The sequence below is a fragment of the Balaenoptera musculus genome, chromosome 3 (assembly GCF_009873245.2).
Source record: "Balaenoptera musculus isolate JJ_BM4_2016_0621 chromosome 3, mBalMus1.pri.v3, whole genome shotgun sequence".
In the NCBI taxonomy this organism is placed as follows: Eukaryota; Metazoa; Chordata; class Mammalia; order Artiodactyla; family Balaenopteridae; genus Balaenoptera; species Balaenoptera musculus.
The window spans coordinates 135,557,605-135,583,820 of record NC_045787.1 but is presented as its reverse complement, the minus strand read 5'-3'; the positions used below and the strand labels follow the sequence as shown (position 1 = coordinate 135,583,820).

At 48.0% G+C, this 26,216-nt stretch overlaps 2 protein-coding genes across 3 annotated transcripts in view; both read left to right on the top strand.

The window, feature by feature from the left end:
* Positions 1 to 26,216, top strand: part of WWC1 (WW and C2 domain containing 1) — a 149,138-nt gene that overhangs the window by 14,484 nt on the left and 108,438 nt on the right. The window lies entirely within an intron of this gene.
* LOC118893508 (mitochondrial import receptor subunit TOM7 homolog) lies at positions 12,147 to 12,361 on the top strand. The gene has a single exon (XM_036849154.1). It carries the CDS (start codon positions 12,170 to 12,172, stop codon positions 12,335 to 12,337), a length of 168 nt encoding a protein of 55 aa, XP_036705049.1. The 5' UTR covers positions 12,147 to 12,169; the 3' UTR covers positions 12,338 to 12,361.

The window sequence follows — 26,216 nt, the reverse complement described above, 5'->3', positions numbered from 1 at the left end:
TTTTGGCTGCATTGGGTCTTCGTTGCTACGCGCCCGGGCTTTCTCTAGTTGCGGCGAGCGGGGGCTACTCTTCGTTGCCGTGCGCGGGCTTCTCACTGTGGTGGCTTCTCTTGTTGTGGAGCATGGGCTGTAGGCACACGGGCTCAGTAGTTGTGGCTCATGGGCTCTAGAGTACAGGCTCAGTAGTTGTGGCGCATGGGCTTAGTTGCTCCGTGGCATGTTGAATCTTCCTGGACCAGGGCTCAAACCCGTGTCCCCTGCATTGGCAGGCGGATTCTTAATCACTGTGCCAACAGGGAAGTCCCGGCAGTGTTTTTTTCTTAACTTTGGCCAAGGAGCTCTGTTCTTCCCCCAAGGCAGCATGATTGGTCAACCGCATGCATCTGAAATTCCTAAGAGAATTACTCAAATGCAGATTCCAAGGAAGGCCTGGCTTTGGTCAACATAATCAGAATTTCTGGATTATGTGAAACCCAGACTCCTTTGTAAAAAGAACCACTGAGTGATTTTGATACCATCCTAGGTTTGAGAAGTACTGATCAAGGAATAGACTTGTTTCAAAGTGCAAATCATTCTAGAGACTCGACCAGGACTAGAATCCCTTCAGCCTCTTCCACAACCTGGCCTACTTATTTATTGGTCCTCACCTCAAAAACGTCTCTTCCTTTCTTCAGGCATCCATGGGTTTCTAGAGTGTGCTCAGGTGCTCTCTCCCCAGGAGTAAGCCTTCAGTCCTACCCCATGCCCCTTTCTCTGAGGGACAAAGAGGGGTTCCATACCCACCGCCCCACGCCCCGGCCCCCATTCCTGCCTTACCCTCCATCCTCCTCCTCCCATGCCCGTTCTCTGAGCAAAGTTCCAGGAGTGTCACCAGGAGACCTGCGGCGGCATCTTCCTTGACCTCCCTGTAGTGTCTAACCGTGTTGCCAGCTCTCCTCCTTTCCTGGCGGTCATTCTTATCCAGGAGAGTAAGGCATTGTGCAGTCTCCTCCCTAGTGATGACCTGTGTCGCCAGGCCTTCGACCACCTGCTCTGCACTGAAACCTCAGGTGCTTATTTCCAGTTTCCGGCTGGACATCACTTCTCTGTCCAGGCGAGCAGTGCAAACCACCACAGATCTAAAACTGAATCCAGTCCGGGTCTCAAACCAACAGCTCTGCCCATCTGTGTACGTTGACGCCCCACCTCCCTCACCGGCCACGTGGGGTACCACTTGCTCCACGAGGCCTTCCCTCATCTGTCATCTCCTGCGCCGCTCTGGCTGGAGGGTATCTACTTGAAGCCAGGCCTGTTCTGGTCAAAAGCAACAGAGGCCCACATGACATGGCTCTAGAAAAGAGAGGCTGCTGTGAGGTTAGAGATTTCACAGGAATCTAAGGACGGGCATAGCGGCCCCCACTGCCAGGATGGCGGGAGCTGCAGCTGGAGGCCGTGAAGAATAGCGGTCTCCACGTACGTCCCTCTGTTCCCTCCTGTCGGCCCGCTCATGTCATGGTTTCTGCTACCTCTGAAACCTACACACAGACTACAACAAATCTAAAATTTGTTCATACATTCGTAAACCATGTTATGAATTAGTTCTGCCTTGAACTTGCTGTGTGACCCTGGGCAAGCTACTTAATCTCTGTGAGCCTCAGTTTCCTCACTCTATATAAATAAGACGAAGGGTAATAATAGCCAAGATTTTATTGGGTGCCAAACCCTGCTCTAAGTGTTTTATATTTATTAGCTCAATTAACTGTCACACTAACTTTCTGAGGGAGTTACTGTTACTATCCTCATTTATAGATGAGGAAGTGGAGGCACAGAGAGGCTAAGTAATTTGCCCAAGGTCACACAGCTAGAAAGTGGCAAAGCCAAGATTCAAACTCAGGCTCTCTGGCTCCAGAGCTCACGCTATTAGACCGCCGTTCACTTTGAGGAGTTATTGTGAGAATTATAGCGTGGTGGATTCTCTTATTTAGGACACATAGCCGAGAGCAATACTCAGAGTAAGTACTTAAGAATGCTAACAGTCACGATGTCATGACAACATTAGTTTGCAGGTGACCCATATGACCTTCACAGCCCCAGCCGACCTCGTAACTCTTCGCCTCAGCAGCCACGGCTAACCCGGTGTCCCCAGTTCAAATTCTTGTGAGAGATGCTGATTTGGAAAGATGACAGAGCTGGCCTTGAACTGGATTCACCTGGTACAAGAAATCACAACAGAGCTCAGGGGTCATGTACCAACCACGGCAGCTCTCCACTCAGGAGAGGCCGTGGGCAGCTGGCATCCCTAGGTCGTTCTTTCTCAGAACTTCCAGAGTCAACTGTTCTGAATGCTCTGGCAGTTAGGGGACCTGGCGGTTACTCTCGCTGAGCACATGCTCGATTCTGAGCCCTGCTTTTGGCCTCATCCCCTGTGGCAAGCTCCCATTCGTTTCCGTGACCCTGACTCTCGCTGCTGGAAGTGGGGCCTGTGGACCAGCACATCAGCACCGCCTGGGAGCTTGTTAGGAATGCAGAATCTCAGGCTCCACCTCAGACCCGCTGAATCAGAAACTGCATTTTAACAAGATCCCAGTGGTCCTTGCAGGTTAACGTTTGAGTAACCCTGGCCAGCGAACACTACTTATGCCTGCGTAGCGCTGTTTTGTTTTTTTGTTCCGTAGCTGACTGTGCCTCTAACCAGCTCCGATATAGATATCAGATAATATCAGTAAGCAGTGGATTCTTACAACCAGGTCTGAACACTACCAAGGGGAAGGAGCTTCTCAGCCTGTTCCCACAGCCCCACATGGAATAAGGGATTGAAGCCGGATGGGGGATGGGAGTGGGGGAGGGCTCAGTTGCAAGGGGGGGGGGTGTCACACCTGCTGAGAAAAGACAGGGTCCTGAGCCTGCAGCATGCCCACCAGCGGGGTCAGATGCCAGAGGTCAGAGTGGATGCAGGCGGTGTGGAAGTCCACCACGGTGGCAGGACGTGGTCTCCGGGGTGCACGGGGCAGTCAGAAGATGGGAACCCTTGGTGGCAGGGGCAGTGTCTCTCAACTGCAACACAGAATGAGGAGGTGGCCCGGCGGGCACCTGGCAGAGATCACAGAGGCAGGATTCCAGCCCTTAAAGAACAGTGGCAAGAGCAAGACAAGGAGGTCTGGGGTCCCCAGTAAGCTTCCCAGGCAGAGGCTTGAGCCAGCAAAGTAAATGGCAGGCTCCCTGGAACTAGCTTTGAACAAGGCAGAAGTACCGCCATGAGGGGACTAACAGAAACAGTGCCTGTGGCCAAGGCTGGGACCGGCTGAGCCAGGACCCCCATGCGCGACCCCGGACCCAGCCAGGGGCAGCCTGAGTGGGGTGGCACTGGGGCAGCAGAGGGCAGGCTCCCGGTGGGGGACCGGGGGCGGGAGGGGCAGGCAACCAGCTGCAGGCTGGAGGGAAAGTGTGTGTGAGGCCCTGTGGACCGCCTGGCCTTCCTGGCGTGAGGGCGGTGGGGAGGTGTGGCTGGGTGCCAGAGGGCTTTCCCCGTCACTGCTCCCTGGCCCCGGTTCACCTGAGAACAGCCAGCGTTCCCCCCCCCCCCCCCCCCCCCCCCCCCCCCCCGCATAAGCGTGGACCTTGCCCCGACACATTCCCGAGATAACACCCAGCGTCATCCCGGGAACACGGTGACAGCCCGACTGTGTGAGCTGTGAGCGAGGCTCCCGACACCCTCCCTGCATTCATTTCCAGTTTGCTGGATGTTGTATGTGTGTCTATGTAAAATGACTGAAGAACGAGTCACTAGTGAGCCAGTCCGAAGTCCCTTTGGGAACATTCCAGGAAAATCAATATCCCATCAAAGCCACAAATGGCTTTTTTCTTTCCCCCACTCCTTCAAAGCAGGGTTTCTCAGAGTGTGATCCGCCTACCCCCTGCCTTACTCCCCCACGGAGCTTGTAAAACACAGATTCCTGGGGCCGTACCTGAAAACTACTGAATCAGAATCTCAGTGGGGCTTCCCAGAATCTGCATTTTTAACCTGCCCCCCAGCCGATTCTAATACACCTTAAAACTTAAAAACCTCTCCTCCCGCTACCCACAAGGCACTTTCTTTCCTTTGCCTAAACCGGATCCTTGCCCTGCCTGCTGGTACTCCCTCCCTGTGCTGCTACACCCACTTAAAGGGCCACCTCTTCCCAGGAGCCTGCCTAGCTGTCTTTGTCCCAGCTCATGTAGGGGGCCCGCTGTGCACCCTCCTAACATGGCTCTGCCACATCGTCGTCATTTTTTTCCTGTCTGTGTTCTCCACTGAATGGTAACGCATCCTGTCGAGCCTCCCCAGGCCCAGCACAAAGTTTTGCACCTAATTAGAACTAATAAATGAATACGAGCAAAGGCAGATGAGAGGTAATGGTGAAGCCGCAGAGTAGAGGGTGAAAAGTTGATGCTTCCCAGTAGGAAGCTGCCACCTTCCAATTCTTCTCTCGGTCATTCTGAACTCTTAGGTCAAGTTTTGGAGCCAGAGGGCAAGTATTGGACCCAAGGAGAGCCCAGGGCTCTGGCTGGCCTGGGGCACAGCCCACCTGTTTGGGGCTGAGGCATCCCCAGTGGAAGCCTAGCTCTCTATCTACATTTTGGAAAAACTCCAGCAGAAAAAAAGGCTCAAGGATGGTTCGCCAGCCCCAAGCCTGACGCCAAACTCAGGGCCTCTAGAATGTTCAACACCCCCTCCCCTTGTCAGGCAGGAGGAGTCAAAGAATAGAGCTATCGGACCATGAAACTCCCAAGAGTCCTTTTCCCCCAGCGTTTCTCAGAGATTGCTGCCACTGTTTTCTGTGTGAGGCTCCGAATTGCCATTTGCCAAACTGGTAAACGTTGACCCAGCAGAAATCAGGCAAAAATAGGAGAAGCCCCCGGACAGGCTGCCTTAATCGTGTTGGTGAAGGGAGAGCCAGGTGCCTGTGAGCTGGAGAACGCTGCCCATCATCTCGCTCTGAAAAACAAAATGTATTTCCTTAATCTTAACAACTTGAGCACCCCGAAACCTGCTTTACAAAAGTCCAGGGTGCCTCCTCTGATCTTGCTTGCTTCTCTGTGTAGACGGGGTGGGGGTCGTGGGACAAGGTGACTTTGGAAAGGCCTGGCCTGTTGAGACTCTAGGGTCAGCCCAGACTGCTGTGACCACAGGGGACCTTAGCCCCGGAGACAGACTGACCTCTTAACGCATGAAGTCAGAGTGAGGGCACCTGCTCGCAGTCCGAAGTAGGGTCGGAAGCTTCCTGGGTTCTCTGAAGAGAAAGAGGATTGGCTGAATTGTAGGTGGCAGGGCAGAGCAGCTGAGGACTCCGGGCACAGTAGGCCCTCAGCAAATAAATGCTTCTCGCGTTGAGCTGGTGAGAAGGGAGCAGCCAGTGTTAAATGTGGGCTCTGTCAGAATCCTTCAGACATTTGCTGAAATTCCATGAGGGCGTCAGGGATTATGAGGTTTTAAGGTCATTACTGAGTTTCTTTCGTGATTTTTTTCATAAGGATGTCATTTCTGAATCCACTCTCTTTCTCTTCTCATCTCCCCAAATTACCCTTCCTCCTTCCCTTCCAGGAGGAAGACAGTACGGCGTTATCATTTGGTCAAAATTTCACATTCAGAAAACGGTAACGTTCAAAAATCTTGTTCAATGCTGCAGCAACCCCCCTCCCCCAAGCTGGAGGTTGTGACAGCTGTCATTTACTGAGGAATTTTACATGCATTTACCGTTTCACTTGTGCCTTCCAGAGGAGGCAGCTGAGGCCCAGAGAGGCTAGAGAATTTATCAAGGTCACACAGCAAGTTGGCGAGCGGCTTGGGTTTTACTGCGGGCTCTGTGACTCCACGGCCCCGGGTGCTTGTCAGTGCCGCATCGCTGTCTCCTAGAGGTCATTGGTGCTTGTTGATATAACATCGCGAACCATTTCTCCACCATTTCTCAGAGCGTTTTGTCCACGTGTCCTGATTAGAGAATTAGTTAAGCTCTCGAGCTCTCCAGGGAGCCGTGGCTGGAATCCTGCCTCCTTCCTAGAGTCTGCAGGCAGCCAGATCCCACAGACCCTGCTCTGTCGGGCGGTGAGGACGAGAGATGTGGCCCCGTGGTTGGGGGGCCGGCAGGCAGGTTGCGATGACCCACGGGGTACGTGCTCCCTGTCAGTTCCCAGGCACTGAACCCAGGCACCCCCCCTCCCCACCCGGGACTTCCTCTCCTATTTCCCTCTTTGCCTCCTGCCCTCCTAGGATCGACAGCTATTTGGAAAGGTGAGCACAGAGGCCTTTTCAGAAAGAGTCCTGTTCTCCCGTCTTCCTGGTACCCTCGCTCACTGGAGAGAGAGAGAAGCAGGATTGTGTGGGGAGGGAGAGGCAAGTGTACGGGAACAGTTTAGATCTAATTGTTCATGATCCAGAGTGTCCTCGTTTGCATTCAGGGATGCCGCCCGCCTTTGTGAGGGGCCACACCACGTTGAATGATGTGTTATCAGTGCAATGCAATAGCCCGATGACGTCATGAAAATCCAGGCTTTGGGAGAACGTGTTCACAGGCAAGAACGCAGCGATGAAAAGATGGAAGGGCCTGGTTACGCTGCATAATCCAGCTTTTACTGTATAACCCCTGGGCTTATTGGCCCCTTGTTCCTGTTCTCTTTGACAAAGAATGATTTTTGTTTTTAAACTTTCTGATTAGCAATCAGTAGTTTAAACCTGCTAATCACCTCTTTAGCTTGGCATGCGGACCAAGGAAAGGCCACAGCACTTAATCTGTTCTCTCAGATCCAGAAGTTCAGAAATGTAGTCAGCCCCAGTTTTTAAAATAATTAGACTGTTATTCAGGATAATGCCTACTGTAATTATATATATATATATTTTTTTTTTTTTTTTAATTTATTATTTATTTATTTTTGGGTCTTCGTTGCTGCACACAGGCTTTCTCTAGTTGTGGCGAGCGGGGGCTACTCTTCATTGTGGTGTGCGGGCTTCTCATTGCGGTGGCTTCTCTTGTTGCAGAGCACGGGCTCTAGGTGGATGGGCTTTAGTAGTTGTGGCTTGCGGGCTCTAGAGCGCAGGCTCCGTAGTTGTGGCGCAGGGCTTAGGTGCTCCGCAGCATGTGGGGTCTTCCCAGACCAGGCCTCGAACCTGTGTCCCCTGCATTGGCAGGCGGATTCTTATCTACTGTGCCACCAGGGAAGCCCCTACTGTAATTATAATAATCAACATTCTGAGGTTTATTATGTAGAGACTTGTTTTAGTTTACTTTTTAAAAAATTTATTCTTAATGGGTAAAATATACATAACATGCAAGGTATCATTTTAACCATTTTTAAGTGTACAGTTCAGAGGCATTAAGTACATTCCCATTGCTGTGCAGCCATCCCCACCATCTGTCTCCAGTTCTCTTTTCATCTTGCAAAACTTAAACTCTATCCCGGTTAAACACTCACTCCCCATTCCCCCTCTCCCATCTCCTGGCAACCACCACTCTACTTTCTTCCTGTACAGATTTCACTGTTCTAGGTACCTCATATGAGTGGAGTCATACAGGATTTGTCCTTTTGTGACCGGCTTATTTCACTCAGCGTAATGTCCTCCAGGTCCATCCACGCTGCAGCGTGTGTCAGGATTTCCTTCCTTTTTCAGGCTGAGTACTATTCTATTGTATGTTTACACCATGTTTTGTTTATCCATTCATTTATTCACAGACACACTTTCACCTTTTGATTATCATGAATAATGCCACTGTAAACATGGGTGTAAAACTATCTGTCTGTGCCCCTGCCTTTACATCCTTTGTGTACGCACCCAGAAGTGGAATTGCTGGATCATATGGTAGTTCTATTTTTAATTTTTTGAGGGACTGCTACACCATTTTCCACAGTGGCTGCACCATTTGCCATTCCCACCGGCAGTGCACAAGGGTTCCAATGTCTCCACACCTTCACCAACACACTTAGTATTGTCTGTTTTTGTTTTTTTTTCATAGTACCCATCCTATTGGGTGTGACATGGTATCTCGTGGTTTTGATTTGCGCTTTCCTGATGATTAGTGATGTTGAGCATCTACACAGATACTTTTAAAAACACGAACTTCTCCTGTCATTTCAAAGCTAAAGGCAGTAAAATGTAAGGTTCAAGGCGCTGAATCTGAGAAGTCGTGCTGCCTGGGTTTAAGTGCTGGCTCCACTCCTTGCTGACTGCAGCTGTGGGTCAGTTGCAAGATCTCTCTGTGCTTCAACTTCTCACCTGTAAAATGGGGTAATAAGTAAACTGCCTCGTAGGGCTACTGGGAGGATTCAGTGATCTAATAGAGATAAATCTCATGGAAAAGTGTGAGACTTGCTATATGTGTTTGATGAGTGCTGGGCTTCGTTACTCTCAGAGTAGAATCTGCTGCCTTCCATCCTCCAGGGATGGTTTTCCTCTCTGCCTAGTCTTTTTCAAGTGGGGTAACAGCCTGGGGAATTTGAGGTGAGATGGTGGCTTGAACCCAGTAGGTTTTCACACCCCCAGGTTGGGCAGGTCAGGAGGAAAAAGAGCAGTGGCACAACTACTGAAGCCCACGTGCTCTAGAGCCCGTGCTCCGCAGCAAGAGAAGCCACCTCAATGAGAAGCCCGCGCACCGCAACGAAGAGTAGCCCCCGCTCACCGCAACTAGAGAAAGCCCGCGCGCAGCAACGAAGACCTAACGCAGCCATAAATAAATAAATAAGTAAATTTATTAAAAAAGAAAAAAAAAACGAGCAGTGGCAGCCTCTGAAATCCACCCTGAAACTCGGCAGCATCTGGTTTCGAGAGTGAGTTTGTGTAGAGCTGGCAGCCAGGAAATGGGACTGGGAATCTAGTGCAAAGGTAGTTTCTCTGGTTCCTTCAACCAATAACTGTTAGAGCAAATAACCATCTGGATGAGGAATGGCTCCTAATTGCCTTGGAGTAAGGCAGTTAGCTAAGGGTTTGTGTTGCTGCGTGTGTCACCATGGGACTCTGCATCCTGACGGCCTGGAGGACTGTCCTCAGGCCTGTATCCTCTGCATCTCAGCATTTGGGCCTCCCTGTTGTGCCCCATCTGTAGGTCATTAGTCTCCTGTGAGAGAGATTAGGGTTCCCCTGTCCCTAATTCCAGGGGAAATTCCAGGAGTGTCAGAAGGACCCTGGGTCCTTCCCAGGGCAGATCTCTGACTTGGTCACTCAGCCCAAGGGAAGGAGTCATGGGAAAGCAATCCTCATCTCTGATCCTTCTCTAAAGCCTAACCCAGTTTCCTTAGCAAACATACTGGAGGAAGCGGTGGCGGGGCAGGGAGGGCGGCTTCCCCCTCGCCTGCCTTTACCTGGTTAACTCCTTCTCAGGGCCCAGCTTTCAACATCAGTTCCTCAAGGAATCATCGCCCTGCTCCCCGAATGGGGCCAGGTGCAGTGTTTATATTCCCTCACAGAGCAATATTCTTTCTCTTTAAATCAGTTGTTCAATGGTTATTAGTTAAGACCTCATGTGTTCTTCTGTTTAATGTCAGCCGAGGACTCTTCTAGACTAGCCATTCTCAAAGTGTGTTCCCTGGAGGCCCCTGAGATTCTCTCAGAAGGTCTGCAAACTCAAACTTCATAATAATACTAAGAAATTATCTGCCTTTTAAACTTTCTACCTATCATGGGAGGACTGTGGAGTTTCCCAGAGGCTACGTGACATGCAGTTTTGCAACAGACTGATGCAAAAGCAGCTCTTAGGACTCAGCTGTCTTCTTTTAAGCCATTCATTAAAGAGATTTGCAAAAATGTAAAATAATGCCACTCTTCTCACTAATTTGTGGGGGAGGGCTTGGAAAATATAATTAATTTTAAGAATGTGATTTATGTTAACATGTGATTGGTTTATTATTTTTATTTTCAAAGGAATTAATAAATATTAAAAATTTTTCTGTTTTCATTTCTAATATGATAAATGTTGATCAACAAAACCCACATGTGGACTTCCCTGGTGGCGCAGTGGTTACGAATCCGCCTGCCAATGCAGGGGACACGGGTTCGATCCCTGGCCCGGGAAGATCCCACATGCCGTGGAGCGACAAAGCCCGTGTGCCACAATTACTGAAGCCTGCGTACTCTAGGGCCCACGTGCCACAACTAGAGAAAGCCCGTGTGCAGCAATGAAGACCCAATGCAGCCAAAAAAAAAAAAAAAAAACACCCACATGAACAACAACTCTTGGGGTCCTCAGGTTTTAAGAGTGTGAAGGTGTCCCAAGACCAAAAATTTGAGTGAGGATTGCTGCCCTAAACAGGGATCAGGAACTTTTTTCTGTAAAGGACTAGTGGACCATACCCTCTCTGTCTTAACTATTCAACTCTATAGCATGAAAGCAGCCATAGTTAATATGTATACAAATAGGCATGGCTTTGTCCCAATGAAACAAGCAGTGAGTGAGTTTGGCCTATGGGCCATAATTTGCCATCTCCTGCTCGAGGCTCTAAGCTCTAAAATGCCAGGAACCACATCTAACCGATAAATTGCTTTATCCCCAACACCTAGCACAGGGCCTGCTACTTAGTAGATGCTTAGGAATTATAACAGAAATAGTGTTTAGCGGCTGGTTGTCCAAGTCAAAAATAACAATGGCTTAACTTCAAGGTATAACTTCTTTAGCACATCAAAAAAAAAAAAAATCAAGAGGCAGGCCAGTTAGGGCCAGGGTGATGGCTCAAGGGACCCAGGTTCCTTGTGCTTTTCTGGTCCACCATTCTTAGCATGTGACTTCCATCATTAAACTCACCTCATGGCTCAACCAACCTTAAAGAGCCCCAGGAGAATTAAGCTGATCTGCCAATAATGAACTGCCCATCAGAACAAAACTTAACATTCTTCAAAGAAGGAACATAAAATCCAGATTCTCGACAGCTTAGTGTTCAGAGTATCTAGCATACGATAGAAAAGGTACTAGACTTAGGAAGAAATACAGTAGAAACAGACCCAGGGATGGCAGAGATGTTGGAATTAGCAGAAAATGAACTAATATTTATTATAGATATGTTTAAGGATTTTTAAGGAAAAGAAATCAGTAGGGAAATGGAACCAAATAAAAATTCTAGATGAAAACTGCAGTATCTGAGATGAAGACTTCCCTAGATGGATCTAACAGTAGTTCAGATGATGCAGGAAGAAAGATCATTGAACGTGAAGTCAGAGCAGTAGAAACTATCCAAACTGAAGCACAGAAAGGAAAAAAAAAAGTTGGAAAAAAATGGTCAGAAGCTCAGTGATCTGTGGGATGTTGTTAATCAATCTAGCAAAGGTACATTTGGATTCCCAAAAGGAAAGGAGAAAGAGAGAGAATGAGAAAGAAAATATATTTGAAGAGGTAATGGCTGAAAAGTTCCAAAGTTGGTGAAAAATATTGACCCACAGATCCAAGAAGCTCAACAAACCCTAAGCACGATAATCATGTGGAAAATCACACGTAAATACATCATAGTCACCTTGCTGAAAACTAAAGAGAAAGAGGAAAATCTTAAAATCTCCCAGAGGATAAAGACATACTGCATGTAGAACAATAAGAACCATTGCTAACTTATCAGAAACGATGCAAGCCAAAAAATAATTGAATAATATCTCTGAGGTGCTGAAAGGCAGAAAAAACAGTCTGCAATTCTATATCAACAAAAGTATCCTTAAAAAATGAGGGTAAAATCAAAAGCTCTATTTTCAGTTATAAAGGCCGAGAGAAATGCTCACCAGCAGACTTACACAATAAGAAATGTCAAAAGAAATTCTTTGGGGGGAAAGAAAATGCTCTCAGGTGGAAATGTGGATCTACATGAGAAATTAAGAGCACCAGAAATATAAAAGACTTAAAACTTTTTTCTTAATTTCTTTAAAAGATAATTGACTGTTTAAAGCAAACATAATGATAGTGTTACTTTCATTGAAATTTTTTGAAAGGAGGAAAAGAGAATCAAGAAACAGATGAGACAAACAGAAAACAACTAGTAAATTAGTAGACTTCAATCTAGCTACATTAATAATTCATTAAAAGTAAACAGACTAAACACGCCAATTAAAAGGCAGATATTGTCAGGTTGGGGGGAAAAAGCAAAACTCCAGTGTGCAGGCTGCCTACAGTAGATTCACTTTGATGTGAATACACAGGTAGGTTAAAGGTAAAAGGAGGGGGGTCTTAAGTGTGTCACCTGGGCCATCGCCATGGTAAAGCTGAGCAAAGAGGCCAAGCGGAGGCTGCAGCAGCTTTTCAAGGGAGGCCAGTTTGCCATCCGCTGGGGCTTTATTCCTCTCGTGATTTACCTGGTATTGAAGAGGGGTGCAGATCCTGGAATGCCTGAACCAACTGTTTTGAGCTTACTTTGGGGATAAAGGACGATTTGCTCATCTGGTTTTGGAAGCAGTCAATGCAGAGGAACAACGTGGAAGGTGTGGACTCCGGCTGGGATAAGAGATGCGACATCGTTTAGATGTTCACCAGTTGGATGACACAGGCTCTTCTCAGATGTGTCTGTGGCAGAGTGGAACCTCTACTGACTTATTTACGGTAGACCGTACTAAAAATAAATGTTTTTAACAATGTTGAAAAAAAAAAAAAAGTCAAAGGATGGGAAAGGTATAGCATACAGATACTAATCAAAAGAAAACTGGCCAATTAATATAATAATAGGCCAACTCATCAAAAAAACCATAATAACCCTAAATATGTACACACGTAATAGCTGAGTTCAAAATACATGAATAAGTAAGTGACTGGATCCACTCTTCGCAAGGGGAAGGGCTGATGGAGACATTTCCTCATTCCTGGCCCGTCTCCGCTGAGTCAGTGAGGAGGACAGCGGTAGGGGCAGAAGCAAGCCGACTCCGTAGCTTCGTTCTGTGTTCCGCATTTGTGTCCTTCCTGTGCCTCTGAGAAGGCAGGCCCTGGGCTCTCCCACAGGGGCCCATGCAGAGTTTTCCCACAGGCTACTCCACCTCTTCTTGCCCTAAAGCGTTTTCTGGAACCTGCCAACCTCACGTGGGATGCCAGCCAGGACTAGGGCCCGTGCACCTGAGGCTGGAGAGGACTGGGGTCCTAGAGTGATGGATGGGGTCAGGGTTGGTCCTGGGGAACTCCAGGTGTCCGAGGACACAGGATAAGGTGGCAGCGTCTACTACCTTCAGGCTGGCTCCTGCCGTTCAGATACTGAAAGGGGCTGAGTCAGCCCCAGGTGGGGCAGGGGAAGGGGTTAGGGGAATTTTTAAGCAGTAATGAAATGTTGCCTGGAAGGGGAAAAGGAGGTGGTTTCCAGATAGGGTGTGCCTGGATGACAAAGAATTGCATTATTTTCAGTCCCATTTGCTGACAATCCAGCAATGATTTCTTTCCCCTTCCCTTCCCTTCCCTTCCCTTCCCTTCCCTTCCCTTCCCTTCCCTTCCCTTCCCTTCCCTTCCCTTCCCTTCCCTTCCCTTCCCTTCCCTCTCCTTTCCCTCTCCTTTCTTTCTCCCTTTCAAACTGTTAAAAAAATTGTGGCAAAATACACATAACATAAAAATTACAATCTTAAGCATTTTTCAGTGTACAGTTCAGTGGCATTAAATACCTTCACGTTGTCATGCAACCATCACCACCTTACCATCCATCTCCAGAATCCTCTCCATCTTGCAAAAGTGACTCTCTGTACTCATTGAAGAACTAGCTCCTCATTCTAGCCCCTGGCAACCACCATTCGACTTTCTGTCTGTATGAATTTGACTACACTGTGTATTCCATGTAAGTGGAATCATGCGGTATTTGTGTTTTGGGGACTGGCTGATTCACTCAGCATAATGTCCTCTAGACCCATCCATGCTGTAGCACGTGTCAGAATTTCCTTTTTTAAGGCTGAGTGATATTCCATTGTATGTACACACCACATGTTTCTTTTTTTGTCTGTGTTCAGTCTTTGTTGCTGTGTGCGGGCTTTCTAGTTGCGGCGAGTGGGGGCTACTCTACGTTGCGGTGTGCGGGCTTCTCATTGTCATGGCTTCTCTTGTTGCGGAGCACGGGCTCTAGGTGCGTGGGCTTCAGTAGTTGTGGCACGTGGGCTCAGTAGTTGTGGCTCATGGGCTCTAGAGCATAGGCTCAGTAGTTGTGGTGCACGGGCTTAGTTGCTCCGCGGCATGTGGGATCTTCCCGGACCAGGGCTCGAACCCGTGTCCCCTGCATTGGCAGGCAGATTCTTAACCACTGCGCCACCAGGGAAGCCCACCACATGTTTCTTATCCATTCATCTATTGATGGACGCTGGGGTTGCTTCCACCTTTTGGCTCTTGTGAATAATGCTGCTCTGAACACAAGCGGACAGCAGTGATTTTTTTGTTGTTTAATTTTGCTTTCTGTTAAGGTAATGAGGTAAAGGCGGGGATAGAAGTTAGTGGTTCAGGACACGGGCAGCCTTATTTCACACAGGAGACCTAGAAAATAAGCACCTGGGAGAGTTTATCCCTGCAGATCTGCGTGTTTGATGGGACAGAGCTGTCGAAACCTTTCGGTAGTTGGGGGCTTTAAAGTCCATCCCACCCTTCCGCCAATCCTTTGCCCTTCGTGGCCCCCGTGGTCACAGTTAAGATGTCATTTCTTGCTTCGGCTATTGTAACAGGGTGGCCAGACTCCAAGATCATTTTCCAGCAACTCATGTTGCAACTACTTCTGGAAGTTTCTTCCACAGGGCCTTCCAGAGCAAATTGCTCCCCTTCTCAGAAACTTCTCATGGTTCTCCAAGGCCCATAGAAAACCCCGAAACTTCTTAGCATGACTCAGGGCCCCACTGGCCTTCCTAGGCCCCTTCCCTCTCCTTCCCTCCATTTCCCTCATTTATTGATTGGCCCATTTGTTCACCCTGGGGCCTGTATTTTTGTATTTGTTTCCGACGTGCATGTCTGATATTGACTCATTGAAATAGTGTGTTAAAGGGCCCAGCACATAAGAAGTGCTGTAATGTTTATGATGAAAAGAGTTTTACCTGGGGTCTCATTAGCTCTAGAGTGATAACCTCGTGAGGTCAATTGTTTCATCCCCAGTTGACAAGCTGAGAAATTGAGCTTTAGAACTGCTGAGAAATGAGTTTGTAATTTTGGCCCTTGGATCAGATTCAGAACCAAGAATCAGAACCAAGCTGTTCCTCTGAGCAAGGCTGTGGCTTTATGAGATCCTGGAAAGCCGGAGGCAGCAAGAATAAATGCTCAGGGGCTCTGGATATGCTCTCTTGCCAAGGAAAGATGAGGTTTTGTGGGGACTGAGTTTGACTGAAGAACCATGAAAGGCCAGTGCTTGTAGCTGTCTACTTAGTGAAAGCCTGAGTGTAAAATAGCAGAGTGGAGCATTCAGTTGGCTGCTTTTCCAACTCTAGAAGGATATATAAAGGGAATATAAGCTCATGTTGGAAGGAACATGCTTCTCCCTTTATAGGGGACCCAGGAACGAGGAAAAAGCCTTACCAAAATAGGTTGCATTCATGCTGGTAAAATTCTGAATGCTCAGCTGGATCGATGAGGAAGTTGGAGCAAGTGGGTGGATGCAGACTTCTTCCTCCAATGGGCAGCTTGCTGAAATGCTGCAGCCGAGGACAGAGGAGAAATCAGAAATGCCCATGGGGTGGTGAGGGACTTGCTCAAGGTCACCCAGCTGAAAAAAGCTGAGCTGGGCCTCCCACAATTTAAGAGTCCAGGTCCAGTGGTTCTGGCGTATCATGCAGGCTGCTTTTAATACACACCTTCCAGTTGGAGCCCTGTAGTACCGTGCAAAGAGCATGGGCTTTGGAGCATCATTTGCAGCCTTGGCCAGGTTAGCCGGCCTCAGTGCTTTCATCTCTCTGCAAGGCGTGGATAAGAACCCTTTCCTCACCGGGCAGTGTTGAGGACTAGTGAGCAGTCAGGCAAAGCTGCCAGCAGGTGCCTAGGACAGAGTCGGGTTACTAATGCTGCTGTTTCCTGGTGAGTTCTTGCTTTATCCGCTCCTCCTTTGCTTGGCGGTGTGTACAGCCATCGCCTGGGACTTGCCCCACGTGGTCAAGATTCTTGGTTGACTGCACCTTAGGTGCTCTCACTAAAGGCATAGAAGGTTCTGATTGAATGCAAAGGTCAGACAAGTACAGCCTCCTTACTTTTCTTGTTAGAGCATTTCCGTTGGCCTACACCAGGGATCGTGGGGTAGGTACGGGGAATTTCCTCACTTCCTTTTCCCCCAGAGTATCTCATGACCTCAGTTTCTGGTGACTCTGTTTGCCGTGGTGTTTGGTACTTCACCTGCTCAGCCAGCATCCACCCTGCACTGGCTGTGCCCTCACCCATCTCCCACCTCCAGTAAACTAGACGTGCCTCACTGAGAACATCAGCTTTGTCTGGAGAGAGCAGGTGGACCTCAGCCTCTTTCCCGCCTGCAAAGTTCTACCCTAGAGTTTCCAGGAAGCCACTTGATTGCATTACTGATTGATAACTCCGTTTACCCTGGAGTGGAGACAGCCGTAGTTCCGAGTTCTGCTTAGGATTTATCGTGCGCTGACGTCAAGGCCCAAGTGAAAAACTGAGAAGGCCTGGTTATGCCGAGTGCCTGTCGGACACCACCGAGAAGGCTTTGAGGTCTCTTATTTTATACGTTTAAAAAGGGCTCCTTCTTCTTTTGAGACAGAACTTCAAACGAAGCATTCCAGGCCACACTTCCTTTTGGTAAATCTTAACCAGTGTAAATGTTTGCTTTTGTGTTGTAAATCTTAGGAGGTTGGGCTGGGGGGGCGGGGAGGGGAGGGAGGGAGGAATTTCAGAAGCAGGTGTCCTGCCAGCAAAAGTTAAAACTTAATCTGCTGTTTGGGGTGTTTGGGGGAGGCGGTGGCTGGAAGGGGAGCGTTCATAATTAACGAGCCATGCTAATGAACTGGAATTTGGAGACAGAGCTTTTTTGCCAGGTTGTGCGAATTCCTGGACCTCGTGCCCGTGGCCCCCTGGAAAGAAAGGGAGTTTAGGAAAATTCCGACTTGCAGGCAGAAACCCCTGTTGGGGAAGTCAGTGAATGAACATGGGAGGAACAGGGCAAAACAGTAATTAAAAGGGTAGAAAGATAAAGGGGAAAGTGAAATGATACAAAGCAGAATTCATTAATAACTGTGGGTTTGATTAAAATGTAAATTCTTCTAACAGTTATTAAAAGAAGCGTCCATTTCCCTGCTTCCCCGGCTGGGTCCCCCCTCACCACACCCAGGGGCATAATACACTGAATAGGAGGGTCTGGGGAATTGGCCTGGGACCCACACTCTCCAGGAAAAAGACTTCAATTTGCTGCCTAAGATACACCCCCTCGGAAGAGACCCTTGAAAAACCTGGGACACTGTGTGGAGGGAGGCCACGTGTGCCATGTGTAACTTGGGCAAAGGCGTTCACCTTCTCCTAGACTCAGTTTTCCTGTCAATGAAATGGAGAGCAGCCGGCACTTTCAGAATGGTGAGGATCTCTTGTGACCGTAGGTGCTTGCCCCTGCATTCAGTAATCACTATCGTTAGCCCCACCCCTGCAGAGCCCCCCCGCTGCGTCTATGGAATGTTCTGGAGGGGGATGGCTTAGTGGGAGGTGATCCTGGGGTTAATGAAGCCGAGACCTCCCTCCACCTCTACGTGTACTCGCTCCCTGAGGCCCCTTTTGCCTTTCTCTTTCCTCTGTTCCTCTAGAAGGAGTTGGGGCTGGTAGTGGAGGGAAGGAGAAGGATGCAGTGAGGGTTTGGCAGGCAGCGGCTGGGTTTGGGGACGACAGCGCTCTGCAGTTCAGTAAGAGGGAGATGGAGAAAGGGTTGGGCCCTCGTCCCGTCCTCTCCCCTAAAGCTACTGAATCTTTTTACTATGAGAAGCAGCGGGTGCTTCTAGAATCCTGTACCTCCAATCCCCCCCGCCCCGCCTCCCCGAGAGCCTCAAACTGACCTCAAGGCAGAACTGCCAAGAAGTGAGTTGGGTGACTCACAGCCATTCCCCAGTTTGGGGCCATCAGAACCCCCTACCCACACTGGCGGGTCATGCTTCAAACGGCAGCTTTGCCACTTCCTCACTTAGCCTTGAGTGTGAGAGCAGCAAAACCGGGGAAGCAGCCTAAACATCTCACGCTGGGAGCTGCACACGTTAAGTTGGGGGGCATCCACACAATGGAGTGCCATGCAATTAACAGAATGAGGTAGAGCTACACGTGCTGGTATGGAAAGAATTCCAAGAAGTGTGATTAAGCAGACAGCAAGATTCAGAATAGTATGTTTTGTGTTTTTAAAATGGGTTTAAAAATACACATCCATATGTAATAGAGTCTTACAGAGGGGCTCCAAAGCATCAGGTATTCCCCAGAAACACTGAGCCCACACAGGATAAAAATAGCTGCTGGTCCAGCATCACCCTTTGAGCCTCACGACTTTGGAACTACTTTGTGTTTCTACAGCCTCGCCTTTCCCACTTCACTGAATTACCTGCCTGACTCATGTTGTGATTTGAGCTTGCAACTCCCAGTCAACGGAGAGTGAGTGGAGGAAGATTGTGTACGCACCATAGTGTAATTTTTTTAATATAAATTTATTTATCTTATTTGTTTTTGGCTGCATTGGGTCTTCGTTGTTGTGCGTGGACTTTAGTTGCGGCGAGCAGGGGCTGCTCTTCCTTGCGGTGCGTGGACTTCTCATTGCTGTGGCTTCTCTTGTTGCGGAGCACGGGCTCTAGGCACGCAGGCTCAGTAGTTGTGGCGCATGGGCTTAGTTGTTCCGTGGCATGTGGGATCTTCCTGGACCAGGGATCGAACCTGTGGCCCCTGCATTGGCAGGTGGATTCTTAACCACTGCACCACCAGGGAAGTCCCACTGTAGTGTAATTCATCAGTTTTGTTTTGTTTTTTAATTTTATTTACTTTTGGCTCTGTTGGATCTTCATTGCTGTACGTGGGCTTTCTCTAGTTGTGGTGAGCGGGGGCTACTCTTCGTTCCGGTGCACAGGCTTCTTATTGCAGTGGCTTCTCTTGTTGTGGAGCATGGGCTCTAGGTTCACGGGCTTCAGTAGTTGTGGCACACAAGCTCAGTAGTTGCGGTGTGCGGGCTCTAGGGCACGCAAGCTCAGTAGTTGTGGCTCGCAGGCTTAGTTGCTCCACGGCATGTGGAATCTTCCCGGACCAGGTATGGAACCCGTGTCCCCTGCATTGGCAGGCGGATTCTTAACCGCTGTGCCACCAGGGAAGTCCCTCATCAGTTTTGAGATGGACTTTTTTTGTTTGTTTGCTTGTTTTACAAAAACAAAATGTTAACATCTTCAAATGTTAACCTGCTGACACCTTCAAATTGGGGATGAGTCTTAGCAATGCCGTTGGCATGGTAATTGCCGACACACGCACACACTCTGCTGCTCCTGCTAGCATAGCTGGTACCATGGCTCCTCTGTGTTTCAGTCCCAAACAATCTAAGAACTATTGTGGACGGACCTTGGTTCTTATCAAAAAACCCGTGTTCGACATCTTCTGGTACAATCAAGAAAGGATCAGAATCCAAACTCAAAGTAATTTTCAGCAGCTTGGAAGAAAATCAGAGGCATTATCAGAGGTCTCTTTCAAGAAACGCCACCCCAGCACTCCGTGGCACAAAGAATGGCACTGTGAGGAACCCGCAGGTGCAGGTGACTCAGAGCTGAGGAGGGTGCAAGCTTATCAATACCTGAGCTAATGTCATTTGCTTCTGTTTTTCCTTTTTGCATATATGGAAGAGAGAGCCATGTAATTAAGTCCATACCTGAATAAGCCTAAATAAGCTTTTTCAATACATATAAATATTCTGAGATAAAGAAAGCATGGGATCATAGTTTATTGGCAGTGTTGTTCTTTCTTTGTTGTATATATAATAAAACTTTTGTAAGTGACGCTTGTTCTCTTAGGTTTGATGAAGTCTAGTGGATGTGTGTGTGTGCTGGGCACATCACATGCTGGTATGTCCATGAAAATATTTCTGGAAGGACACACAGGAAATCTTTTTATTTTTTAATTGAGGGTAATTAACATATAACATTATATTAGTTTTAGGTGTATAACATAGTGGTTCAGTATTTGTACGTATCGTGAAATGATCACCGCAGTAAGTCTAGTTAACATCTGTCTGCATACGTAGTTACAAGTTTTTTTTTTTTGCTTGTGATGAGGACTTTTAAGTTCTACTCTCACAAACTGCTAAATATAAAATAGATAAAAGCAAGAACTTACTGTATAGTACAGGGAACTGTATTTAATGTCTTGTAATAACCTATAATGGAAAAGAATATGAAAAACTATGTATTTATATGTGTACACTGAATCACTTTGGTGTACACCAGCAGCTAACACATTGTAAATTGACTATACTTCAATATGAAAAATTAAGATCTGCTTTCTTAGCAACTTTTAAATATGCAATATAGTATGGTTAACTGTAGTCACCATGCTGAGCATTATACCCCTATGACTGCCTTATTTTATAACTGGAAGCTTGTACCTTTTGGCTCCCTTTACCTGATCCACCAACCCCCCGACCCCATCCCAGGCAACTACCAATCTGTTCTTTACATCTATAAGCTTTTTTTTTTTTTCCTTTGTAGATTTCACATATAACTGAGAAGGAAATCTTAACTTTCCTGTTTTTTTAGGGGCACCCATGGGTGAAGAGGGGAAAGGTTCTTGTTGCCTGTATTTGCAGATTGTTTTTTTGTTCGTTTTGGGTTTTTTTTTTTAATTAATTAATTTATTTATTTTTGGCTGTGTTGGGTCTTCGTTTCTGTGCACGGGCTCTCTCCAGTTGCGGCAAGCGGGGGCCACTCTTCGTCACGGTACGCGGGCCTCTCACTATCGCGGCCTCTCCCGTTGTGGAACACAGGCTCCAGACGCACAGGCTCAGCAGTTGTGGCTCACGGGCCTAGTTGCTCCGCGGCATGTGGAATCTTCCCAGACCAGGGCTCGAACCCGTGTCCCCTGCATTAGCAGGCAGATTCTCAACCACTGCGCCACCAGGGAAGCCCTCGTTTTGGGTTTTTTAAAAGATACTTTTCATTATATTTTCTCTGATTTTTTTATTTACTTTTGTTAAAAAAAAAATTTATTGGCAGTACCTCTGGAGTCTCAAGCCACATCTCAGACCTCCTAACCTCCCAATCTCTGGGGGTGGGACCCCAGGGGCCAGGCAGCCAGGTTCGGTTATCTATCTAGCCAGGCTGAAAGCCAGCCAGCATCTCCGCATTTGTGAGACCAAGATTTCCCTGAGGCTCATCAGGGTTTCAAAGAAATTACTAACTAACTAACTAATTAACTATCTTGCTGCCTTCCCCTCTTTCTCTCCCCATTCCTTCCTCAGATGTTTTTTGAGCACCTCTCCTGTGTATATAGCATCAAACTCCTACAGACCCTCCTCTCCCTTCTGGAGCTGTAGGGGGTGCCCATTTTGCACTAGAGGTACCTGAGAAATGTGTATGTCATTACAATCCTTGATCATCTCTTTAGAGCCTTTAAGTCTGAGAATGTGCCCTCAATGCTATGAACCCCCCCGCCCCCACCCGGGGAAAAAGGCTTCTCCTCCCTGGAGTGATCTTGATGCAAGGCCAGGTGTAGATTTATCAGATTCCTAACGATGGGCAGCACCTCTGTGACCTTTGCAACCCAGAGAGGCTGCTCTGAAGTGATGTCAGTCTACAAAGGCCGAGCTCAGTGCTGGTGTGGCCGCCAGGGCTTTCCAGAAGGAGAGGGACATGTGGGAAGAGGACGGCTCCCCCCATCTCCCCATCAGCCCAGACCCATCATTTTGGGGACTTTGACATGGCTGCTAAAGTTCCCTAACTGATATACCTGCTTTTTCTCTTCCCTTCTCACTTCACTCTTCAAGATCATCTGAATACAAGGTTCTTACAGAAATTCAATCTGATCATGCCATCCCTTGCGTTAAAAACACTCTGATGCTCTAACATGGCACATAGGACATAAGTCTGACCCTGACTTTGCCTCTCCTGCCCCATCCTGCCCACCCCCCCCTCCGCCCCCCACTGTACTCTGACCACAGGTCTGCAAAGGCCTGGCAACTCTGTGCATTACAGCGTCTTTGCAAACGCTAGTCCCTCTACCTGGAATCTTCTTCCCTCCTTGCTTCACCTTTTAACACCTACTTACCCTTCAGCCCTGTGCTTAATCATCACTTACTCAAGGGAGCCTCCTCTAACGTTGCTGAGTAGTTCAGGCCCCCCACAGTCTCATGCCGCTGTGTGCAGCCGCTGCGTAGACCTGCTCACATTAGTTGTGTGACTCACTCTCTTCTCCGCCTCAAGCTCCCCGAGAGCAGGGGCTCGGGCTGTTTCTCCATAAAACTCTATCCCCAGTGCCTGGCTGCAGTGAGCTCTGAACTTCTATGTTGGACAAATGAATGGCTGATCATCCTGCTAAGCAGCGATGCTTCTCCCAAGAGGCAGTGGCAGGCCCTGCCCCCAGCAGGCTGTGACCGAGGAGGCTGATTGGTGGGATGGAACGCAACAGGTCCCTCTGGTATCCTGGATACCAGAGAGGGTGGGAATGTAAACTGGGCCCAGAGGCTGCATTCTTGAAATTTCACTTCAGCCCAGGAGGAGTCTGCAGGGAAGTGAACCTGACCTTGAAGTTCTTGCCTTTATTTTTTTCTCCCCCTCTCTCCTAAAAAAGCGAGATAAAAGGGGCAATCCCGCAACACATTCTTTCTGAGGGAGCTGCTAGGTAGGAGCTTCTGAGTCATGCTCCACTCATCACCCGGACCTGCTTCTTGCTGGTACAGGTGCGCCTTCCAAGACTCCTTGGCGTCGCGTGGCCTGGAGGAGGTGAGGTTGCAGGGGGCATGCTCCCTGGGCACTCGCAGAACATCTCAGCAGCAGTTTCCCAAATGAGGTGCCACAGAAGGCAAAAGGTGGGCTGATGATAATAGCAGGTGTTTACTGAGCATCTGTTATGGCCCCAGGAAATGTGCTAAGCGCTTCGCCTGCTTTATATGATCTGGTCCTCCCAACACACCTGTAAGTGAGGAATTACTATGCCAGATTAGACAGATGAGGAATTAGGACTCAAAGAATTGAAAGATCTGCCTATATCCATCCATACAGCTGGGGGTGGAAGTGCCAGGATGTGAACACAGGTCCATCTAGGAGCTTCCACACCTTTGTTCTAACCACTGTGCCCTCTGCAACTTGCCCTGACAGCCAGCCCCTGACCACTTACAGTCTTCCTAGCACTTCACATCCGTTCATTTAATTGTTCACAAATTTGATGAGGAAGATATGATTACTCTCATTTCTCCAATTACTAAACTGAGGCTTAGAGAACTTAATTAAGCGACAGAACCAGGATTCAAACACAGTTTTGTCCACCTGCAGAGTCCTTGATTTCCTCCCCCCTAGGAGGCCAGGGAAGTCTGTGTTGCTTAGGGCGAATCACTTTTCCTCTCTGGTCCTCGGTTTCCTCATCTATAAACCAAGGACACTGGACTCTTATCAGGGGTTTTCAAATGTGTTTTAGCCATGGAGCCATTTCTTCAAGTGGAATCTTGCATTGAACCCTGGTGTATGCACCCCTACCTTTGCCGCCCACTCCTGCTGTAGCCAGCCTGCCTTATACCCCATATACCCCATATATTCCATATATTCTCAAACAGATCCCAGTTTGAGACCTCAGCAGTAGGCGACTTCCAAAGGCCTTTCCAGTGTGGTCAGCCATCTCTGCTTCTGTAATTTGGGGTCCAGTAGAAGAGCCAGGGCACATTCTCATTCTTAAAAACAATACTTCGTGTTCTCCCACCTGCTCAGGACCCCAGTTCAAAAGGTGCTGAGCCTCTGCCCCAGAACACCCTTCCTGCGTGTTTAGACACTGACTCAGCTGTAGGGAATGAAGATGAAACTCATCGTTGTGATTGTGCAGTTAGTGTTCTGACTTGCCGGGAAATTCATACAGATTAGTAGTTATTGCAAGACAGCTGGAGGTAAACCGAGTGGGTTCAAATCCCTGCACCTTCACCTCACACCTTGAGCCTGGAGGGCAAGATACCAAATCTATCTGTGTTTTCGTTTCTCCTGTGCATTGAGAAGGCGATGATACCCACCACAGGTCCTAGCATTAAACAGCGTGGTGTACGTGCTCAACAAATATTCGCCATTATTCATCATCATGTTTGACAGCACATGCTATTTCTCATGTACCATGACCACAGTTAGAAATTGTCACCCAGGTAGGTAACCTCGAGTTATGCAAAGTTCGGGGTGGCATCCTAAGAAAAAGGAGCATCCTTTATCAGCATCCCAACCACCTACACCAGTGGATGGTGGTGAAATTGTCGGGGTCCTGCAAAGCCCCAAACATGTAACTTTCCTCTCCCCCCGCCCCCACTCTTACACGTGGTGGTGAACAGCCCTGCTCAGTATCCGTACACCCCACTTTCAAACCACATGGCACTTGAGATGAATTATTGTTTCTTTACTTTTGAAAAGTAAACATCTGATGATGTTTCAACAGATACATCAGTGGTTCGTAACTGGGAAACATTTTGACAGCTCCTTTCCCACCCGCCCCAGGGCACATTTGGCAATGTCTGGAGACTCTTTTGGTTGTCACAACTGGCAGGGTGCATCGGTGGTTAGAAACCAGGGATGTTGCTAAACATCCTACAATGCATAGTACAGTTCTTCCCCTACAATGAAGAATTATCTGGCCCCAGATGTCAGCAACGGCTCATGGTGAAGGCCAAGGTCAAAAAACCCTGAAATATATGTTAAGCACCTATGGTGCAGGTCTGGTCCTTGCTCACATGGATCTTGTAGTCTAGTGTGCGTCATGGGGGGATTAGGGGGACAGAAATTAAATGACTAAACAAAGAAACAAACATATAATTGCGCATTGTCGTAAGTACCCTGAAGGAAATAAAATGGTGCCCTGGTGGAGAATAAACATCTAATTAAGATGGCTCCCTCAGATAAGACCTCTCTGGGAAGGGGACAGTTAAACTGGGATCTGGAAACCCAGGAGCCAGCCATGCGGAGAGAGGAGGAGCGATTCCTGGCGTGAGTCAGAATGTGCAGGATGGCTGGAGTAGGGGAGCCTTGAAAAAAGTGCTAGGAGCTAGAGGAGGCAGGGGGGCCGAACGTGAGGGGTCTTCAGGCCTGGGCAAGGGTGTGGCTTTTGTTCTAAACACAATGAGAAGCCACTGAAAAGCCTGTGACAGGGACAGGGCAGGATCTTGTTTAATTTTTTTTTTTAAGATTTAAGAAGTATGAATTGGAAGGGATTTTTCCTGTATTAAAAATGTTGAGAGGTGCTAAGAAACCAGTCCTGGCCGTCGTAGGGATGAAGGGATCCAGGGAAGCCTTGACCCTCTGCAGGTGTGAGGACACTTGGAGTTACATGAACGAAGACACTTTGAGAGGGGAGAAGCAGAGCATGTCAGCTGGTCTCTTGGTAAAAACCAGATTCCCCCCAGAACAGAGGGTTGGGGCTGAGGTGGGGTGTCCTGGGACCTGGGGAGGGAGGGAGCTACCTCACAACTAGCTGCCTAAGGGAAGAGGATGCAAACGAATGGGGGGGGTGCTCTCGTTTGATGCGAGGGAGAATGTTTGTTTTTGCCAAGTGGTTCCCACTTCAAATCCAGGGAACCCCAGGGTTTGGAGAACGTTGTTCTGTCTGTATGTGATGGTTCAGCACACGGGTTTTGCCTGCTTCTGACACTTACCAGCCATGTCACCCTAGGCGAGTTACTTAATCTCTGTGAGCCTCAGTTTCCTCATCTGTAAAGTGGGTGAGTACTTCCCTCCATGGGCTATGAGGTTGAAATAGTGTACTATTTGTAAAGTGCTTAGTGTGTAATCAAGGTTCAATGAGTATTAGTTATTACGTAGTTAGTTTAGATAACACTTTCACAAATAATACATTTAATTTAGTCCTTATAGCAGTACTATGAGATAGGTACTATGATTTTTTAAACAGCTTTATTGAAATGTAATTCAAATGCCGTACAACTCACCTGTTTAAAATATGCAATTACATGACTTTTGGTGTATCCACAGAGTTTTGCCACCATCATCACCACAGTCACTTTTAGAACATTTTTATCACCCCCAAAAGAAACCCAGCTCCCCTTAGCCATCACCCCCTCAACTTCTTCCCACCCTTATTCCCAGCCCTAGGAAGCCACTAATTTACTTTCTGGCTCTATAGCTTTATCTGTTTTGGACATTTCATATAAATGGAACCATATTTGGCTTTTTGTGTCTG

Coding starts and splice junctions, on each gene's coding strand:
- LOC118893508 (XM_036849154.1), top strand. CDS start 12,170: ATGGTAAAGCTGAGCAAAGAGGCCAAGCGGAGGCTGCAGCAGCTTTTC.